A 23148-nucleotide genomic window follows, 5' to 3' on the forward strand; every position below is an offset into this window, starting at 1 on the left:
TTGCTCAGAGATTATGTTGCTATTATGTTTTAAATTGCCACTGTTTTCTGCTTGTACATGTGGCTGTACCTATGCTTTCAATCCTTTCTACATATCCTAAAGGGTGATGGTAAGGGTGGGACGTTTGGCTCCAAAAGACAAAGCGGACCTACCACAGCCATGCTCTCCTCTAGTTCAATCTGACAGTTTTCCAAAGTTTTCCAAAGGAGGAAAGCTCCAAGTCCTCAGAAAAGGAGAAGGCTTCAACATTTGGCATAAACCCAGTCCCTCCTCACAGGCAAAGTGAGACATTGTATGAATCCAGCTGGGGAATGCTCTCTTGAAATACAGTCTGCAAGTTGGGTGAGGATGAGTTGCCTGGCTTTATAAGTCAGTGGCCTTTCCTTTCTTTTGGCTTTCTGGATGCAAACTTGGTTTCTCTCTCAGCCTGTGGCTACTGTAAGATGTGACCTTGCAATTTACAACCCTGGAGTGTTTCTTGACTCCAATATCGCTACTCCTATTTGGACTCTTTTGATTTACGGCTCTTGACCCCGGACTGTTTGGTATCGGACACCTCTTGCTCCTTCAGTTAGGGCACTTTTTGGCACTCTGCACTCTGGCCCCATTCCCACTTACAAATAAATCAGTGTGCGATCTGAATCGATGGCTCAATTTGACAGCGGAGCGTGGTTCCCACTACATTTGCCCCAATTGCATTTTCCCCCTCTAAAATAATCCACTTGTGGTTCACATTCAGGCATGAATTGATTCAAAATGATTCAGTTCCAGCTGGACGAAGGGCTAATTTAAATCGATTCTGATCTGCTTGTGGTTCACACTTGTGCAGAATCGATTTATCCAAAAAGATGCAGAAAAAAATCAGCGTCAAAAAGATGCGGGATAAATGGGTCTAGCGAATGGCCCCCCTCTCGGAATCGCTCCAGAGATTTGGATTAAGTGGGAACCAGGGTCATTTGAACCGTTTTGAGCCGAATCGCGATCTGGTTTAAAAGGTAGTGGGAATGAGGCCATTGTTGCAGCACGAGAACACTGTAGTTCATTATCAGAACGCATACCTTATATGATGTTGATATTGTTGTCCAATGAGGGGAAGCACCAAAGAGCTACCATCGCTGCCATTTTCTTGCCCAGAAAGGCCAGAAACAGCACTGGGACAGAGAGAGAGCAGAAGCCCTGTTTACATAGGCAGAATGTTAGATACTGTGGCATTGTGATGGACACCCAACTGCACACCTTGCCAGTGTAACTGACCACTGCTAAAGATATACACTGGTGGAACAATTACAGTGGAGTCTTGCCTAACGTGGGGATCCGTTACAGGCCCCGTTGCGTAAGGCAAATTCTGCCTACCCCATTCAGTATAATGGGTCTGGTGCTCACGGCAGGGTGGTGTGCGTGCCCCGTGGGTGCGCACACCATTTATTTGATTACACTTCAGTGTAAACAGGAAGCTGCAAATGGTGCGCCCACGTATGTAGCGGGCGCACTATAGTAAAATAAGGCAAAGCTATAAGCAAGGAGCCAAAATGACTTAAATTGAGGCTGTCATACTTTGGCCACATCATGAGAAGGCATGAATCCTTAGAAAACACAATAATGGTAGGTGAGGTGGAGGGAAGTAGAAAGAGAAGAAGACCGCATGCTAAATGAATGGACTCAATCAGAGAGGCCACATGGGCATGAATTTGCAAGACCTAAGCAAAGCAGGGGAAGACTGGGGTCTTGGAGATGTCTCACCCACAGGGTCACCGTGAGTCAGGTTTGACTCAAGGGCAGCTAACAACAACATTGAAATTGAAAAAAAGAAAAGAAAACGAACTTGCTTGGGAATAGTGAGGAGGAGACAGGGAAAGGAAGAGATTGGCACCATGCGTCTGCTTGCATATTGGAAGGGCTTTGGGAAGAACATATCCCTCATGCATCAACAGTGCAATTGGCAGGCATGGAAAAGGAACGCTGCAGGAATGGATGGACAAGGGACACAGCATTGTGTGATAAGGTATGGCCACAGATGCCGCTATCCTTATTCCACTTTTCAAGCCTCGTGTGATAAAGTCCTTGTGGTATGTCTGTGGGCCTGAACAGACAGGCCAAAATAAAACTGCTTCAGGTCACTTTGGAGGTATGCTGTTTAAATGATGCATGCATCCTAAGACACTGGAAGCCACGCCAAAGCCATGCCCCAGTCCTAAGGACCGGAGTGCAGCTTTGGTGCAGCTTCTGGACTCTTAAGAGGCCTGTGTCTTAATACCTCCAAAGTGACCCGAAGCAGCTTTATTTTGGCCTGTCTCTTGGGCCCTATGTGATGGTAGAGTACAAATATTGCTTCCAATACATGTGAAAGGGATTTAGGAGTCCTAGTAGGCCGCAAGCTGAACATGAGTCAACAGTCCAATGCAGCAGCTAAAAAAGCAAGTGAGATTCTAGGCTGCATCAATACTACTATAATGCTTAGACCAAGGGGAGTAATAATGTCTATCTATTCTGCTTTGGTCATGCCTTGCCTGGAACATTGAGTCCAGTTCTGGACACCAAAATCCAAGAAGGATGTTGAGTATCTGGAGCATGTCCAAAGGAGGGCAGCCAAAATGGTGAAAGGTCTGGAAACCATTATGCTTTATGAGGAGCGGCTCAGGGAGCTGGATATGTTTAGCTTGGAGAAGACATGGTTAGGAGGTGATATGATAGCCCTGTTTAAATATTTGAAGGGATGTCATGCTGAAGATGGATCAATGGCATTTCCATCCCATTTTCAGGTGTGGTCAGATTGTCTTTCTGCTGGACCATTGCCCAAACACCCTGATGTTCAGAGTGGTCATTTCTGCCTCCATCTAAAGCAGTTTCCTCCAAACCGTGCCCTTTAAAAGATTTTGGACTTCAGCCCCCAGAAGCTTCAGCCACATTGGCGAAGAGTCTGGGATTCTGGGAGCTGAAGCCCAATATCCCTTAAAGAGCACAATTTGGGGACCACTGATCTAAAGGGAAATGCAACTAGGAGAGGTAATTGCTCTCCATGATTTAGGAAACAAGTCATTGGCAGGATAGAAATAAATCAGAGGATTCCAATTTGTTGTCTTCTTTCTTTTGTGATATGGGGAGAAGACGGTTTGTCTTGTTTCATTTTTAACTGCGCAAAGTAACTAAACATACAGGAAAGCAAAGTGAGACCTTTTTTAAAAAGCTATGCTGTTTCCCAGGTTTCTAGAGAGATCTTAGATGCGATGAGATATTGAATAAAACGTCATCGTGGACCTAAGTTATATGGTCTCTATTGCACCTTTGCAGCATTGTGGCAATTTTCAAGTGAGATTTTAAAGCAATAAACATTTCAGAGAGTAGCCCTGGAATAAGACGAATGCCTGCAAGCCGTACTTTGTCTCTCAAGTGCTTTAAACATTTGGTCTTGAGAGTAATCTCTTTGTATCTCTAATCATATATCCTTTAGCTGTGGGCATGTTCCGTTTTATTTTATTGGAATTAAAACTGTGCTGTCTTGCTTTAAAAGCAAAACCTTTAAACCTTTAAACCTTTCTCTTGCGGCTTTCATCAGGTGGGTGAAAATTGGTGCAAGAGGTTCAAATCCTTGGGGTTGTTGGTGGTTAAATACCTTATTGTTATGTGCAGCAGGTTATACGTTATTGTCGAAATTTATATACCACCTGAATTTCAGCTCAAGGCGGTTTAAACAAAAACTCATTGAAAGTAATATATCGTTTCTCGGAAATACGTTGCTGGTACGGTTGGTTTTTATGAAGATTCCTGTTTCCCAGGATGTCTTCATCGGCTATGTTTGGATTGTAACCCACTGTCTTGATTCCCTCAGGAAAGGCAGGATATAAATTATTATTATTATTATTATTATTATTATTATTATTAGATGTAGATTAATCTTGACCTTGTCCAGCAAGTCCTGGGTTTTAAGAGGAAGGAAGACAGAAAGAGAAAAGAGTGAAAATAGGTGCCATGTTGCACTTCGGAGTGACTAGTCTCAGACGCTTCCAGGTTGTAGACTCCTGTTCTTAAACAACGGATACTATTGCTTCTAAGGAAAGGTAATTCCTACTAAACCCAAGCTTGCTAAGCCAGTTTTGACTCTGTGCCACTGGCTCCTTGATGGAGAGGACTTTGCAGCTGCATCCTTCCCTTTGTCCGCTTGCATAAGGCCGCTTTTCTTCCATTTCTTGGCATATCGGCTGGGAATGTTTCTTCTCCTTCGTTCGCAAAGCCACATCTGAGGGCGCCTGTTGTGTCTCCCGGCTTTAGTTTTACGTAGAAATCCCTGGGCTGCATATCGTCTTCATTGCGTGAGGTTGATGGTTGGTAGGAATATTTATAATATTTATTGAGCATCCAGTATCAGATTGTGGGAATCAGCAACACAGTTTAACATGGGAGTTTATCACACGGGAGGAATTTCTCTTAATTTCGAATGAAAAGAAACTGGGGCCAGAACGCATTCATGTGAATTCGCTAGTTTAGCGAATTTACATGAATTCAAATTGCATTTGAACTGACTCCCCATTGCCCCCAAATAGCTTGCCATTGCCCGAATTTGCGTGTGGCAGTCTATCACGCAATAACGTTAAACCCCATGATTGCGTTCGGATTGCCATTGGATTATACTTCCAATTTCCCCTGTCTGATAAAGTCCATAGGCAATGGGCTGAGATATGGTGACCCTAAGGCAACCCTATAATGGGGTTTTCGTGGCATGATTTGCTCAGAGGAGGTTTGCCATTGCCTTCCCTTGAGGCTGAGAGAGTATGACTTTGCCCAAGATCACTCAATGGGTTTCCATGGCCGAGAAGGGATTCGAACCCTGGTCTCCAGAGTCCTAGTCCAACACTTAAACCTCTATGCCCTTATCTTTTTCGTATCCCTCAGTTTGAAAAATAGTTTTTGCTAACAGAGGCTGGAGTGTTTGCATATACATAATGGAGCCTTGGGTTTTAATAATGAGGTACCTTGGAGATGGGACCCAAGTTGAAACACGAAATGTATGTAAGAAATTTCATATACACTCTATAAACATAGGCCAAAGGTCATTTTATACACAATATTTTTAATAATTGCATGCATGGAACAAAGTTTGTGTACGTCAAACTATCGGAAAGCAAAGGTGCCGCTATCTCTATCTCTAATTCCATTTTACCCCTTATTTTATCTGACCCTTATTATGTTAAGCGCTATGCAAACTTTACAGCACTCTATAAATAAAGGGTAATAATAATAATAATAATAACAATAATATCTCACCCACCCATGCTGGACAGTTTTGGAGTTTGGAATATTTCAGATTTTGGAATTCTGGATAAGAAAGAGTTATTAACTTGCAGGCGATACAGCATTTTGTTTTCAGTGTCAATTGCACAGAACTTAATATGACATTGTCCCCTTAGGCCTGTATCTTAATGCATATTTGATTTTTTAAAAATTGATGTCCTTGTATTCTTTCTGCCTTAAAATCCAGCTGCTAAAAAAGACATTTTCTAGTCTTTAATGTCATTGTGAACTTGGATTCTTTTCCTGGGTCAACAATATACTGTAGTATGTCTTGTTAGACAATCCACTTGCACATTGTTTGCGTTATTAGTTAAAAACCGATTGAATTTTTTATTTTTGCTCCTTTAATTTTGTTTGTGTGCCATCATTTTTACAATACATCATTTCATTGTCCACTAATTTGAAAGGTCTTTGGTACTGTATTTTCTTGTTAAGGATAGTTAGACTTTGGTTGCAAGTGATGCTAAGTTTACAGGGCAAAACTGTGGAGATATATATAATTGTGGAGTTAGTTTGTCATTGGTTGCAGCAATTCATGCAAACACATGTCAAATATATATGTGTGTGTTTGTGTGTGTGTATTTCCATTGGTCACAGCAATTCATGCAAAAATATGTCTCATATATATATATATATATATATATATATATATATATAGGTTTTATTTATATACCGCCCAATCACTGGGAATCCGAGCGGTTTACAATAGAGGGGAAAACAGACAGTTCCCTGCCCACAGGCTTACAATCTAAAAGACACGACACAAAAGGAGAAGGGAATAGTGAGGGGGGGGAGAGGATCAGGTCCAGCATTCTTCTCTCCCTCTGAGGCCTGGACCAAGGCAGATGGACCGGAAGGAGGGCTCTTCTTCTTCAGGCTAGCCCCTGATGGTACTGGGCCAGCCTTCTCTCTCCCTCAGATATAAGTTTTTCATTGGGTGCAGCAATTCATGCAAACACATGTCAAATACACACACACACATATGTTTCATTGGTTGCAGAATTCATGCAAACACATGTCATATATATATATGTGTGTGTGTTTGTGTGTGTGTGTATATATATATATATATATCCATTGGTCACAGCAATTCATGCAAAAATATGTCATATATATATATAAGTTTTTCATTGGGTGCAGCAATTCATGCAAACACATGCCATATATATATGTGTGTGTGTGTGTGTGTGTTTTTCATTGATTGCAGAATTCATGCAAACACATGTCAAATATGTGTGTGTGTGTGTGTGTGTGTGTGTGTGTATTTCCATTGGTCACAGCAATTCATGCAAAAATATGTCATATACTGTATAAGTTTTTCATTGGGTGCAGCAATTCATGCAAACACATGCCATATATATATATGTTTTTCATTGATTGCAGAATTCATGCAAACACATGTCAAATATATAAGTTTTTCATTGGACCCATGTCAATATGTGTGTGTGTGTGTGTGTGTGTAGGTAATTTAGCACCTTCCAGGGACTAACCATGTGAAACCTTATTTTTCTATGCCTGACTGAAAAGAAGGAAAGGACAGATGCTTCCCTTTTGAGATTCTTACTCAGATGGCGGATGGAAGGGATGTGTTTTTTGGTATCACCTTCAAATCAAAGGACAGCTAGCATCCATCAAGATGAGATTTTTTCAGCCTCGAAGGCTTAGTTTGCCCAAGAAGAGATTAATGCAATGATGAGGGAGATGCTGAGTCTCTGGCAAGCTGTCATGCGCTGCGCAAATCTTTGTAGCGGTTGCAGAAAAATGTCATCTCAACATCTGTATCTCTCTGCTTTCATTTAATGCCGAGGCTGAGCTGTATCTCTTTTAGCAAAAGTGTATTTTTAATCTTATCTCTCTTCCCGGAAAAAACAACGACGCCCTGTGCGTTATTTCCAGTAAGAGTTTTTCTTTTACAAAACATGGGATCGGCGTTAAAATGAACTATGACACTGGCGTGTAATGAATGATTGGAAATGGTTCCCTGACCTGCTGTAGCTCAGCGAGAGATGACTATGAGTAACTACCTCCAGTAATGAAATAGGTTGACTGTCTTCATTCTGGAGCGCTGCTGGGAAGTCATCTACGCTGCAGGACGGATGCAAAATTTGACACCGCTTTAGCTGCCGTGGCTCCATGCAATGGACTCCTGGGATTTGTAGTTTTGTGGGGAATGGAAAGGTTTAGATGTCCATGGATTGGGATGACAAACTGGATATATATTAGTGTTTCATTGGTTGCAGCAATGCATGCAAACACATGACTAATCCACAAATCCATAATATTCCATAATCCATAATATATCATAATGCTGCATATAGGTCAAAAACACACAGCAGAAATAATCCAGTTTGAGGCCACTTTGGTCCGAAACACACAGCAGAAATAATCCAGATTGACACCACTTTAACTGTCCTGGCTCAGTGCAAGGGAATTCTTGCAACTGTCCTTTTGGGAGACGTTTAGCCTTCTCTCTAGAGCCACAACAATAAACTACAAATCCCAGGATTCCATAGGATGCAGCCGTGACAGTTATTAAAGCAGTGCCAAACTGCATTAACCCTGAAGTGTAGATGCAGAATAAGATGTACTTGTATTGTAGTATATATGATGACTGTGGTCATCAAAGCACACTGCAGAAATAATCCATTTTGAGATCACTTTAGCTGCCTTGGCTCATTACTAGGGAATCCTGGGAATTGTAGTTTAGTTCGGCACCAGAGCTATCTGAAAGAGAAGGCTAAAATGTCTCACAAAATGACAGTTCCCAGAATTCCCTTGCACTGAGCCAGGACAGTCAAAGTGGTGTCAATCTGGATTATTTCTGCAGTGTGTTTTGGACCAAAGTGGCCTCAAACTGGATTATTTCTGCAGTGTGTTTTTGACCTCTATGCAGCATTAAGATATATTATGGATTATGGTATATTATGAATGTGTGGATTATAATCCAGTTTGTCATCCCAATCCATGGACATCTAAACCTTTCCATTCCTCCAGGTGAGCGCTCTCCATAATCTATTGCTCTCAACACTTAAATACTCAAAACCGCAAACAGGTTGAGTTCCTAAACCCAACATTTTGTTCCTTTTGTGTGCCCAGATAGACAAACTCCAAATTTTGTATTGCATGCACATTAATAATTCTGCATTTCCTTTGCCAGTGCCCTACTTTGTTTCGGACTTTCCCCTGTACTAGCTTTATATTCTTGCACCGAAAAGAAGATTGCAATGCATTTTGCGGCTGGACGGCAAGCAGACCAAACCAACAAAGCCAGCGGGAATTATTATTAGGAGAGCGGCACCTCCATTGCCCAGGAGAACAGAAAGGGTTGGAAGGATGGAGCAACCCTTGGAAATGTTCATTCTTGGGGTTTTCTTGGAAAGATTCATTCACCAAAGGTTTTGCCATTGCCTTCCTCTGAAGCTGAGAGAGAGTGACATGTCCAATGGGTTCCCAAGGCTGAGCGAGGATTCGAACCCAGAACTCCAGACTTATAGTCCTACACTCAAATCACGACACCATGCTGGCCTTTTGTTTGATGCGGAGCCCATATTTAAGATATAGACGCACATTGCTGAAGGATATTTTTAAACATTTATCTGCTCCGCTTTATAAATCGTAGCCCTGTGCGACGATGGAAAATTGATCCCGCTTGCAGTGTTTTTGTGTGTGTGCGCCATTAATGTACTGTTAAGTTGAATTATAGGCTACAGTTACCATAGCAATGGCCACCTTTTTTTAAAATGGCAGTGCCTCCGTCATGTGCGGCGCAATCACTATCGCTTTTATAGGTAATGGAGAGTGCCCTTTTGCCGTTGCCATGCGCTGAATTTGGAAGGAGGAGGTTAGCATTCAGTATAATATTTGGATAAACTAGACTTTCCCCAGGTACTTAATGAGTTCAATTTGGGTTGAAGACAAGCAATGAAGGCACAGTATTGGAAACCAAACACTAAAATGTTTAATTGTAGCATGCATTGCAAAAACTGCTGTTAAGATTTCTTTGTTGATTTGGTTAGTTGTTTAAAATGGAATATTTAGGAGAACTGGTTCAATGAGCCCAGATTTTTGCTGCTACTTTTATAATACTGTTTTACCGATACGTTCCTCATCACTTTCATTTCATTCCACATTAATAATAATAATATTAATAATAATAATAATAATAATAATAATAATAATTTTATTTCTTTCTTTCCACCTTACTGCTCAAAGTGGGTTAGAATCTAGTTAAAACACAATCATTACATAAAATACGCATATTATTAAGCTGTATCTCTACACAATATTTATTTTACAATGCATAGGACAATAATTTAATTTAATAATTTAACAGTGTGTGTGTGTGTGTGTGTGTATAGTTTCCTAGATGTAGCTTTTAGTTGATGTATTAGTTGCTGTTTATCTCTGGTCTCTTGGTATTATTTCTCCATCCTGTAATACCAGTCTCAGATATTAGTGGTTCTGGAAATGAAAGGCGATACAAAAGCTAACAATGCAATATGTTCCCTTAGTGTTTCTAGTTAAGCCCATTTTAAAGATACAGAATAGATAACAAACTGAACATTAACGCATTCAATGTATAGCTTAAACTCAGTTATGTCTGCACTTTTGCCCAATGCATCTATTTACTTGGACATTCCTGTGGTTTCAAGGAGACTTCCAACAAAATATTAATAGTACAGTAAATTAAAACTCAGGCGCCTTACAGACGGGCCTAAGCGGCGCCATCGTTGCGCCAGGAATACGTGTGAGGGGCGGTGCTTCCGGACGTGCCTTGTCCCTCGCGCGTATTCCGTACGGCAAGATGGCGACGCCCGTTTCCGTCGGGCGCCGCCATCTTGACGTAACGGACGCATAGCGTCCGGACATCTAAACCCGGAAGAGCCGTCGCGAGTGCGCACTTTCGCACTTGCGGCGGCTCTTCCGGGTTGCCGGAAGGAGTGCGATTTCTGCACTCCTTTTTTGCAGCGCGGGGGAGTCGCGCGGTTTGGCTGCAGCGGCTCCCCCGCGCTGCAACCGGCAGCGGCCCAAGACCGCCCCTTTTGGGCGGTCTGTAATGGGCCTCAGATTCCATATGCTTTTGAGAACAGATAGTAGAAGCCACAGGATAAAAATACAGGTTGAGTTTCCCTTATCCAGAATTCCAGTATCCAAAATGTTCCAAAATCCAAAATTGTCCACATAGATAGCTGAGATAGTTGCTTTCTGATGGTTCGACGTACATAAACTTTGTCTCCTGCACAAATTTATTAATACATAATATTACTTTCAGACTATGTGTATTAAGGTGTATAGGAAACATAAATGAATTTCGTGTTCAGCCATGCGGATCATTTTCGATTTGGGGACAGTTGTCCCCCTGGGCGGCTGAGATGGTCCAATGTTCCCAAACTTTGGAAATTGTATATACAATTGTACATAATTGTATATAAAAATTTGCTTTAGGCTTATGTGTATAAGTGTCAATGGAACATAAATGACTTCCATGTTTAGACTTGGGTCCCATCTCCATTAGATAGATGCAAACAATCCAACATCCCCAAAAATACAATTAAACAAATTTAAAATCCAAAGCTATCCAACATTTTGCATAAGAGAGACTCAACCTGTAATGTGATTCAGCCTTTTTAAAGCAATATAGATTTTATGGTTCATATTAAGAAGTTCGATTCAAGCAAAAGCTGGACCAAGTGTCACGTCCGAAAATGTCGAAAGAAGGATGGACTGGATTGGAAGTGTGCTTTGGGTGAAAGAAGCAAAGGCAAGGCTAGGAGGAAGAGAGAAAGAGGACAAAGAGAATGGACAACCTGAGCAGAATTTTAATGGTCTTAAGTGAAGCCAAATTAGATTTGCCAAAAGCCTGAGAAGAAGCGCATGTATTATTAGTCTAAGTGCAAAGTTACAGACAGGCGATGTTGCAATGTGAATGGAAAGAGAAGTTGACATGTTTAAAAGTCTCAAACGTGCCCATTTTGCTGTGAAGTCTGGATAGGTAACAATCTCCAGTTGATATTGATCTTCCCCAATATTTGGATAAAATGGTCAGGAAAAGATCATTGCATGGGGATATCAACCCATATTTACAGCAAGAGTGAAAAATTCATGATGCTTGTATTTGAAAGATGAAAATGTTGGTGTTATTTGCCTGTCTGAATCTGCACAAGTGAGGTCAAAGGATTAAACATTGATGGAGAATAAGTCGGTTACAACTAGACATTCGTGTCAAAGAAAAACTTTTACCTTTTACACTGTAGTGTGGTGTAGTATAATCTTACTTAGGACTTTATCACACGGGAGGCAAGTATCATTAAATCGGCATTAAATCCCATCAATATTGGGCAATAATGGGTTGATTTTCATATACCATCACGCGACGTTGCTATTATTCCGTGAATAAAGTGGCAAAATCACACCACTTTTTATTCACAGGAAAATCCCCTGAATAAAAAGCAGCACGATTTTGGCACTTTATTCATGGGGTAATCGTATTTTGTGGCTGTATTCATGGAATAACGGTGGGATAATGGCAACATCGTGCGAAAATCAACCCATTGCGCGACATTGATAGGATTTAATGCTGATTTAATGACGCTTGCCTCCCATGTGATAAAGTCCTTAGAATTTGCACATAGCCCTAAACTATGAGATATGATATAACAATAGTTGTATATTGTGTGTGTGTGTGTGTGTGTATATAGCTATACTGCTCATCCCCAATAAATTTGATGCATTTTGAGACACCAAGTGCATCCACACTTAGAAATAATGCAGTTGGACACCACTTTTAAGTGCTGCAGCTCCATCCTATCGAATCCTGGGATCAGTAGTTTTACAAGGTCTTTAGCCTTCCTTGCCAAAAGAGCGCTGGTGCATCACCAAACTACAAATCTCTGGATCCTGTAGGATGGGGCCATGGTAATTAAAGTGGTACCAAACTGCATTATTTCTACAGTGTAGATGCGCCAGCTGAAAGTCATGCAACCGCGAATGTTGATAATCAGCTGAAATGCCATTTTCAGCACTTGTCTCTATAAGTAGGGAATTCTTTCTGTTTTTCAAACATTTGGGAATTCCCTCAGCATTTACATTAGCATTCACCGAAATTTTAGAGAGATGTCCAGGTTGACTTGTTTTCAACTGCGCCTGAATATATTTAGGAACGAAAGACGCCCCTGAAATTCAATTAGTTTATCATTTTAAACCATTCTGGCGATGGCTCTTTGCCATCGGTTACAAGAGGTTCCGAAATCTCTCTTATCTTTTGCATGAAAAGAAACTTCTTTCCGTGCACAATACAATTTAAAATATTGTGTATAAAATGACTTTCAGGTTCTCTGGAGAAGATGAATCTGAAACAGAAATGAATTTTGTGTTGAGACTTGGGTCCCATCTCCAAGGCATCTCATTATGTATATTCAAATATTCCAACCTCCAAAATAAAACTGAAATTTGAAACACTTCTGGTGCCCAGCATTTCACATATGGGAGACTCCGCCTGTAATGATAATTAATAATATTTCTTCTTTATCTCAAACTGTTCAATAGAGATTAAGTCTCTCTTTCTCTCCCATTCGCACATGTTCTCTCCCCCAAAGGCTTGTTTTTTAATCAATAGCAATTTCATTCTATTTCTGGCGACCAGACATTCCCATTTTTGCAACGATATCCAAACATTGTCCATTGCTCAGTCTTTCTGGTACTGAAAGAACAAACTGGGTCATCGAATGGGAATCGTTTCAACAGAAGGAAAGCGAAGAAATAATCAAATCCGCTCTTTTATCTTCAAATAAACAATAATAATAACAACAACAACTAAAATGTTTATTTATAACGTCCTTTCCACCAAAGAGCGTTAACAACAGAGTATGATTTTAAAGATATATTTAATCATGTAATGTTGTTGCTTTAGACTGTATGCCGCTTATTTTATTTGACCCTTGCTATGTAAAGCGCTGTGCAAACTTTATGGCGCTCTATGAATAAATGTTAAAAATAGTAACGACAAACATATACACAATTTTAGTCAAAAAATGGGCTAGAAAAACCCAAGGGTCAATGTAAGTGATTTACTTTAATTCTCTCTCTCTCTCTCTCTCTCTATATATATATATAGTTAAAGTGTGTGTGTGTGTGTGTATATATATATATATATATATATATATATGAACCATTCCCTGGTGAAAGACAAGAGCACAATCTGTCCTGGAAGCACCAGCCTTTAGGGTAAGCAAAAACAGTTAATAATAATAATAATAGTAATAGTAATATCCAGCATCTTGATCCTTCCATATTTAGAGAACACTGCTTTGACTACTATGGGGCTCAACAGACCGCCCTAAAATGGCAGACTAGAGACTCCTGTTTTAACTTTGTTTTAACTTTGGCAGCAGCCAAACTGTGTGGCGTCCGTCCGGAGTAAAAAGAACCTGCGAAAAGCGCACTCCACATGCCATGACTGTACCTGTTACACATCCATGACATAAGCGTGGCACCCAGAGGTGTGGACGCAGTGCCGCATTTGCGTCATGCATGCGTGCCCCATATTGACGGCGGCATGTAAAGATGGCACCATCCATACATGCTAGGGTTCTGGAGCGTGTGGATGCTGCATGCTCCGGAACCCTAGAATTGGCCCCAGGCCGCCCCAAACTGGCAGTCTGTACCGGGCCACAGTCTCATTGCTTTGGAGTTCTGGGACTCTTCTGGACTGTGCGGAATAACTGAAATAAAACAAAAACCCATCAGTGATAGCTTTTTGTGGGTTTTTTGGGCTATGTGGCCATTTTCTAAAAGAGTTTATTCCTGACGTTTCGCCAGCATCTATGGCTGGCATCTTCAGAGATGAAAAAACTATGGATGCCAGCCATGAAAGGCTTCAACTTCCCATCAGTGACACCTTTATAAATAAGGTATCTTATGTATAATTTGAAAGAAAGTGCTTCTGAGCAGTACCCTTAGCCCTTCATCTGATCCTTCCATATTTAGAGAACTCCTGCCTTGTTCCTCATTCTCCTCCATTCTGTCTCTGCCGCCCACCCATTCCCAAATGTCAAACATAGTGATGGCGGTTTAGAAGTGAAGGTTTAATCCCATTGCTCTCTATTTAATTACCTTTGCAAAGTGGTATCACCAAATCACCAAAGCCGCACTGGTTCCCAGAGAAAGATGCCTGTCACGTGTGCGAGTGATGCAAGGGAAGGTTTTGCAGCTCCCATTTTGATGCAAGGTGCATTATCCTGCAAATGCTTCCCTGCAGTACTTCACAGGGAATGAAAGCTTTTAGCTATTTAGCGGTTGTGTGCCGTCTCTCTGCAGTGGATAGATGGATGGGGTTGAGTGCACAGAGCATTTAAAATCCTCCACTTTTCTTCCCCTTTGGCTAATTGTTTCTGTTCAGTCCTTTGTCTCAGCCACATGGCGCAATGCAAGCTTGCGCTACTACTAGGTTCCTTTGTTTTTAGGATCTGGAGGACCCATTCCCACTTACAAATAAATCGCTTTGCAATCCGAATCAATGGATCTGTTCAGCAGCGGAGTGTGGTTCCCACTACATTTGCCCCGATTGCATTTTCTTGCTGCAAAATAAAATAACCCACTTGCGGTTCACATTGACGAATGCATCGATTCAAAATGGACCTACTCCAGCCAGATGAAGGGCAAATTTAAATAGATTCTGATCCGCATCTGGTTCGCACTTGCGCGGAAATGATTTATCCAAAAAGACGCGGAAAAAATCAGCATCAAAAAGACATGGGTCTAGGACATGGCCCCCTCTCTGAACAGCTTCAGCGATTCGGTTCAAGTCCGATCCAGTTTAAAAGGTAGTGGGAATGAGACCAGAGATTATACAGGAAGGTTCTACTCCCCTGGGGTGAACAGACGTCCTCCTTTTCCAGGACACGTCCTACATTTCAACCTCCTGTCCAGGAAGAATTCCAAAATGTTCTCCATCATGAGCATGACCAAGGGGTCCATTGACTATCGGCATGTTTGCCATTCCCATTCAAGAAACGCCTCTCCTTGGCAGCCTGTCCTTGCTGCAAATAAGGAGATGGGATGGATCCTTCTAAAGTTCTTTTATTCTTAGAAGCCGCTGCAGATGAGACTCGCACCCAGAGCTCAGGGTGCGTTGGTTTCTTGGAAGGGAAAAGGACAGCAAAGGTCTTAGGCAATGGGATGCTTGAGGACATATTAAAAAATATTGAAAGGGTCCCCCCTCCTTAATTTCAGCACAATGGACAAATGAAAGGAATAATTCATTGATTCGATCAAGGGGTTGTTGGTGGCAAGGTACAATCTGTAAGCATCTTGCAAGCCAACAAGGCATTTTAACAAAGATAGGTTCATCAGGAAAATATGACTGAGTACCTAATAAAAATCAGTATATGTAATATAGCTGTAAATAAACCACATTGGCACAGTTGAGTGCAAAATAGAAGTATTCAGCAAACGTATGAACTTGGCCACCAACTGAGAAAACAAAAGAAAAACCTGGGCAAATGCAAATGCCTGTTTTGAAGATTTTTCTTCTAACAGACTTTCTGTTTTCTTGCAGATTTCTCAGGGGTCCCAAGTTACTCCAACGTCCATCTGATGCAAGCTCCTGCGATAAAAATGAACCGTCTTCTTTACCAAAAACGAGCGCTATAAGGTCCATCTGACGCATGGCCCACCAAAGCGTTGCTAACAGTCTACTGAAAGTAAGTCAGAGAAACCACTTAAAGGCAGCTTCAATCTTCTTTCTAACTATTCTTGGGTCAACAGCCAGCAGCCCTATCCACACGAGAGAATTGGAGTGCGCTGCTGTTTGTTTTTAAACGAAAAAAGATCGGATGTATAGATCGTAGCAGGAGATTGAGATGTGGCCCTCGCTACAAGTGTGGTCACAAACCTTATGAGAAAGTATTTTAGACCTTATCTTTGTTGGTCGCACTGGAAATGTGCAGCAATACTCAATGAATCATTGGCAATGTGAAATGTAGCCATTATTGGAGTGTCCATCTTTTCTCCTGGGTTTTTAGTTTGACCATTGGACCATTTATTTATTAACTTATTTCACATTTGTTTTATGATCCCATTTCTTTTCAGAGTAGGGACACATTACAGTATTTTTGATAGCCCCAATGCTGAAAAACACAGTGGCCTTTATGATCCCTTCCAGTTCTAAGATTCTGTGATTCTAAACACAGGAGTTTATCACACTGAGGCTGATTTCAGCATTAAAGAGCAATTAAAGCACATTTAAAGCATTCCGCAAATGAAGCGGAAATGGCGAGTAATTGCGCGAATGACTATCACACGCAGTGGCACAAATAAAGTGATACTGGAAATGCATTGTCACCGAAATCCCCAAAGAAAAAGGATGTGTGTTCTTTGTGTCCACTTTAATGGTGGGTTTTGTGTGACATCGTGTGAAATTGTATTGCATAATTACACGGTTTTTCTGGGATATTCGCGAGATAAACTCCCGATCTGCTTCATGTAATAAACTCCTAAGAAACAGAATCCACGGGAAGCTTAAATTATTTCTCAAACTACTTCTCCCAAAGTAGTGCACTGAGGTCCTCTGAGGAACATTGACATCAACCAGCCAGGACAAGACTGGCAATTGTCACAAAAAAGACCTTTTTGTTGGTCGCCTCTAGACTATGGAATATGGAATATCGATATTATGGAATATTCGGATTGGCATGGAAGCAACAAATCAAACCTGTGGGGTGGCAGCACAATTGGCGGCTTATTAATGGGTTTTCTTGCCAATGAAAAGATGCCCCCTAACAACGCTTTGGAGGCACAGCAGCAATGGGTTGGAGGCAACATTGTTCAATAGGAACTGCCAAAGATATTTTTCTCTTGCTAAAATTGTGGTTTGAAACCCATATGTGATAAAGTCCAGCGTCTCCCAGACTCAGTCCTGGAGAGAAATGCCCCTCAGAAGTTGCTATTTGTTCTTCCAAGGAAGCCTCAACCAGAGTCAATAGAAAGGTATGGAAACACTCTTTTGGGGAGTCACTTTTGGAACATTTTTGGAACTATAAGGGCCTGTTCACTCTTTGCATATAGCTGTCCGAATAGGATTAAATCTGCACATACCAAGGAAAAGAGTGAATGTGGCATGCAGATAACAGATAAGCACACCTGCAATCTCCCAAGAGATTTAAGACTGAGATTCGAAGTCGAAAGACTCCCACAATACCGCAAGACGATGATTAAAAATAAAAAATTCAATTGCAATTTTTTATGTAACTGAATGCTTTAAAGACTGTCCCTTGGGGAAGATTGCATTATCTTTATTTTGCTGGAAAGATAATCAGATGCTGCATTGAACTTCATAAATTGCTTTTTTAAATTGATTTGTTTTCCTATTTAATTTTACCATCTTGGTCCCGGGCAGCGTTTCCCTCCCCTCCCTTCCCTCGCTATCTATTGTGATAGCAAGCAGAGCTGTGCGCAGCTGGAAGTCTTTCTACTATGTGTGGCTACAAATCACAGAGGCACATAAATCCAGACAAAGAGAGTCTGCTCCCCAGCGAGGAGCCAAATAGCTTCTGCCGAGACCCCATGTTCTTAAAGCTGGGAAGAGAAATCAACAGCGATAATCAGACGCCAGAGCTTCAACATGTTTTGAAGAATAGATGCTTCAAAATGCAGTGACCACATTGCCGTCTTCCCTGGTCATAGGTTCTGTTGTTCTCTTAAAATAAAAGGCTGGCAAACTAGCTTTTGTTACGTCTTTTCAGTTTCATTCCAAGATACAGTGTTTTAGTGTGTTTTTCCCCCCACCAGGTTTGTTCTGTTCCATGCATAATGGCCAGGAAATTGCTCTGCACAATGTATAGTTTGCATTTCTAAGTTGAAATAGCAATTGCCACCTGTTGGCCAGTGAAGTAGTCACTCATTCCTCATAGGTCTCACTCAATGGAAGTCTCTGAATTGTTTGCATTTAACCCTAAAGGCACCGGATCCTGTTCAATCTTGGAAGCTGAGCAGAGTCACCTCCGGTTAGTATTTGGATGGGATGCCAAGGAATGCCAGCTGCTATGAGCTGCATTTCAAAAGAAGGAACTGGTAAAACCACCTCTGAGCATTCCTTGCCTAAGAAAACCCTCTGAAATTTGTGGGGTTGATATACATCAATAGGTGACCTGAAGGCACCTTTAAGGCCTAAATACCCAGAAGGTATCTGATTCCATCTGAACTTGGAAGCTAACCAGGATCAGCTCTGGTTAGTATTTGGAAGGGAGACCACCAATGGATACCAGGTGCTCTAGACTCTATTCAGAGGAAGGAACTGGCAAAAACACCTTAGAGTTTGCCTAAGAAAACCCTGTGAAATTTGTGGGCTCACCATAAGTCAACCTGTGACTTGAAGGCCCATGCACCCAACCTAAAAGCAACAGATCCTGTCTGATCTTGGAAGCTAAGCAGAGTCACTGTGGCTGATACATGGATGGGAGACTGACAATGAATCTCAGGTGCTCTTAGGCTCTATTTCAGGGGAAAGAACTGGCAACACCACCGCTGATTGTTCTTTACCTAAGAAAACCCTATGAAATTCATGGGGGTCATCAGAAATCGACGGGCGACTTATACACACACATACAATCTGGAAGATTGCAATCTGGAACATTGGTCCTGGGTATATTTTATAAGTAACTGCTTGCAGGGAGCCTTCTTATGGGTATGTGAATTAGAAAATAACAGATGATTGGGAATCCTGTAGCCATCTATGTGTTGCTGAACTGCAAGTCCCAGGACTCTTTGCGACTGGCTATGTTGGCTTGGAATGCAGTCCGACAACACTGCTAGGTCCCACAATCCCAAACCCCACTTTCCACCAGTCTAGAAGTCAGGAAACGTTGCTCCTGTGTATGTAACTGCTTGCAGGGAACCTTCTTATGGGTATGTGAATCAGAAACTTACAGTTGGAAAGGGTCCCAAACAGTCCATTCTGCCATGGAGGAAAACACAACCAAAGCATCCCTGAAATATGCCCATCCAACCTCGGTTTAAAGACCTCCAAAGATGAAAAGTCTAAATTATTTTTAGACTGGGTATAACATATTGATTGATTGATTGATTGGATTTGTATCTATGCTGATATCATACAATCCTAAAGCTGGAAGGGCCATCCCCGAATTTTAGTACTGCAAGTGTTTCCTGAGCTTTTGGACCCATGTTTCCTGATCAAGATACAGAAAGTTATGTCATGTGAGTCTATCTCATTACTCAGTGGGCCTGCTCTAATTGAGACTTAACAATAGGGTTGAGGCCCACGTGTGTAACGTACATTCCCTTATCTTTACAAAAACAAGTTTGTATTTGCATTTCCACAGCTTAAGAGTGTAGGTTCCATTAACTACCCACAAACAAGTTCCTGTGCCAATGAGTCACTGTCACATACTGGTGTGGTTGTTGCTTTTCTCGGCAACTGGGTTATACAGACAGCTGGCATGAAGTTGCTGAATATTGCATCACTGAAGCTGAGAACAGCCCCACCATTGTGCACAGGAAACTGGATTTCCTACCTCTTGAGAAAGACCTCTGAATCAAATATGCATAACTGGATATATTCAATATTGTAGCGTGCCTGAAGTATTCTTTTTAATTTGACACCCTTCTTGGTAAATACATAGGTTTGTGCTTGCTTACAATGCAATGCAATCCAGTGGAATTGACAGAAGTAGATATAGATGGACTTTGTAAAAGTATTTGCTTGGCCATTGGCAAAATTATGGTTCTGTAATAGATATTCCGGTCCAGTAGGACTCATGTTATATTCTTATCAATCTGCTGTATTGGGAAATTGTTATTACAGGTTGAGCCGCCATTATCCAGAATTCCAAAATCCAAAATACTCCAAAACCCAATGCTTTTTTCATGGATGGCTGAGATAGGGAACACCTTGAGTTTTTGATGGTTCGGTGTACACAAATTTCGTTTCATGCTCAAAACTATTCAAAATATTGTATAAAATTGCCTTTAGGCTATGCATATAAGGTGTATATCAGTGATTTCCAAACTTTGAATCTCCAGATGTTCAACTCCCAGGAGCCTTAGCCAGCTTGGTCAGGAGTCAGGAATTCTGGGAGCATAAGTCTAAAACATTTGGAAGGCCAAAGTTTGGGAACCACTGGTGTATATGGTGTACATGAAACACAAATGAATTTTGTGTTTAGAACTGGGCCCCATCTCCAAGGTATTTCATTATGTACGTAAATGCAAAAATTCCAAAATCCTCCAAAATTGATAATATGGGACACTCCTGGCCCCAATCAATTGGATAAGGGAGACTGTGAGTCCTTGGTTTGGTTCCAGGATCCCCCTAAATCTGTGGATGCTCAAGTCCTATTAAATACAATGTTGTAGTAAAATGGTGTCCCTTACATAAAATGGCAAGATCAAGGTTTGCTTTTTGGAATTTATATATTTTTTTAAATATTTTCAATCCATGGATGCTTGAGTCCATGGATAAAGGATCCATGGTTAATGGCGGCCCAACTGTACTTTTCTTTCCGAATATATTGGAATACTGAGACCGTTGTCCCCCTTGACCTGTTTTAGTTTCCTACAAATTGTGCAGTTCATGACCATATCCTATTTTATTATTAGTGGTGGTGGTAGTAGCGGTGTTTGGATAGGTGTGCGGCCCCAGATTAAGCATCCAGCTGTGTCCTGGAGCCAGTGTAGTGTAGTGGTTGAAGTATTGGACTATGACTCTGGAGACCAGAGTTCGAATCACAACTCAGCTATGGGAAACCCACTGGAAGACGTTGGGCAAGTCACACTCTCTCAGCCTCAGGAGAAGGCAATGGCAAACTTCCCCTGGACAAATCTTGCCAAGCAAACCCTGTGATAAGTTTGGCTTAAGTCAGGAACCACTTGAAGGCACACAGCAACAACAAAAAGTAGACACACCCTAGGTAGCTGAACTACTCTTTGGTATAGAAGTACATGGATGTGTAAGTCATTGCTATTACAGTTGTGACACGTTGTCAGGTTGCTTCTGACCTTGCATGTGATGTAACAATGAGACAAAGTGTTCTACAATGAGATGATGTCCCTCCAGCCCATCCTAGCCAATGTGGACAGTCAGCTCACTTTTTCAATATGAGAAGTATCAGTCTGGGAATTGCACTGGGAGTAATATTCCTCATTCTTATTCTTGTTGTTGTGATTTTTATAATCAAAAGAGATTCTCTGATGCAGCTCTATCAAAGTCTGACAATGGTGAACCTTATCTCTCCAACAAAAGGGCCATCATCAGCACCAGTGGCTTTTGAAGGAGACTACGAAAAGCTGGACCAACCTTTTGAGGAATGTTGTACTATTTGTAGTAGCACTAGTTCTCCTTTGATGGAGGAGAGTGGTTGTGAACATCACATTTCAGAGGAGGAGGAGGAGAAGGAAGAAATCTTCGATACTACTGAAAGCGGAACATCCAGGCATGGATGAGCCAAATAAAATAATAATAGAAATGATGATGGAAAACTGTGAGCAAAGGCCTGTTGTTTTTTTTACATAAAGTGCAATTTTGGCAATAAAAAGGTGATGCGACTACTGATACGACTGAAATTCCAAGAATACCACTGATGTATTGCTTTGTGGTTGTTCAGAATGTTTTATATTGCTTGTCAGCCTTGCAAAAGCACACTAAGGTTGCATTTTTATCCCAGACCTGTTTGACTGTGGGTGCATCTACACTGTCGAAATAATGCAGTTAACAACCCTTTAAGTGCTGTAGCTCCATGCTGGGGAATTGTGGGATTTCTTGGTTTACAAGGCCTTTAGCCTTCTCTGCCCAAGAAGGCTGGTGCTTCCCCAAACTACCAGGATTCTGTAGGATGGAGCCATGGCACTTAAAGTGGTGTCAAGATGCATTATTTCTTCACTGTAGACACAGCCCAAGTCACCATGGTAGCTGTGCAGAGCTTCCAGAAACTCAATATTTTGCAATATTTAAAACTGAAGGTATTTCGAAAGCTGACCGAACGTATATCCACAACTTTCTCTACAGAGTTGCTTTGTTTTTCTCTCCACAGATGGACGCCTTGTAGCCTGTCGCCAAATCCTGCCACCGCTGCCTCTCCAGCAGCACCTCTACATGATCCCATGACTCTTGATATGGATGCTGTCCTGTCAGACTTTGTTCGGTCCACGGGGGCAGAACCAGGTCTGGCAAGAGACTTGCTGGAAGGTAAGAGGACAGAGACCTAACAAGTTACATTTTCCCCAATAACGCCCATGCCAGATTCCTTCTACATCTCACTCACATGTGGGGGGAAAAAACCCACTAGCGTGATCAAAATAACCTTAACAAATTAGAAAGCTGGGCTAAAACTAACAAAATGAACTTCAACAGGGAGAAACGTAGGATACTATACTTGGGAGTAAAAATGAAATGAGCAGATATAGGATGGGGGACACCAGGCCTGACAGCAGTACATGCAAAAGGGATCTAGAAGTCTTAGTGGGTTTATATCCACAAAAGCTCATGCAAAAATAAAAACCGGTTAGTCTTAAAGGTGCTAACAGTTATATCCATGAAAGCTTATGCAAAATTAAAAACCAGTTAGAGGCTTGACAGGACGCCCCTTTTAGCAGTGGATTGGGGCCGTGGTAACTACATGCTACATCCTCGATCTGCCCTTTTCACACCATGGAAAGGGCGCCATAGCTGCTGGTGCCACGGCTTTTGGGTGCTCCTTTGACACTATGTAGTCTGGAAGTACCACCAGAGGAGCGCTGTGATGCAGCCCGCCATGTGGTGGGGCGTGGGGCATCACACCGACATGGAGCAGAGTCGGGGTGTGCATCATTTGGACGCCATGACCCCACTCCACCCCGATGCTGACCTTAATG

At 41.6% G+C, this 23148-nt stretch overlaps 1 protein-coding gene across 2 annotated transcripts in view; it reads left to right on the forward strand.

Annotated features, from left to right (window-relative positions):
- LOC149307135 (OTU domain-containing protein 7A-like) overlaps positions 1–23148 on the forward strand; it is a 72690-nt gene that overhangs the window by 15521 nt on the left and 34021 nt on the right. For both annotated transcript variants that reach the window (XM_089538356.1, XM_089538355.1), the window contains exons 2-3: positions 15842–15986; positions 22329–22483. In XM_089538356.1, coding sequence (XP_089394482.1) covers positions 22399–22483 — 85 coding nt within the window. In that variant the 5' untranslated portion in view covers positions 15842–15986; positions 22329–22398. The remainder of the gene's footprint in view (positions 1–15841; positions 15987–22328; positions 22484–23148) is intronic.

The sequence above is a fragment of the Sceloporus occidentalis genome, unplaced genomic scaffold, assembly GCF_023333645.1.
Source record: "Sceloporus occidentalis isolate IW3139 unplaced genomic scaffold, rSceOcc1.0.p SCAF_9, whole genome shotgun sequence".
Taxonomy (NCBI): domain Eukaryota; kingdom Metazoa; phylum Chordata; class Lepidosauria; order Squamata; family Phrynosomatidae; genus Sceloporus; species Sceloporus occidentalis.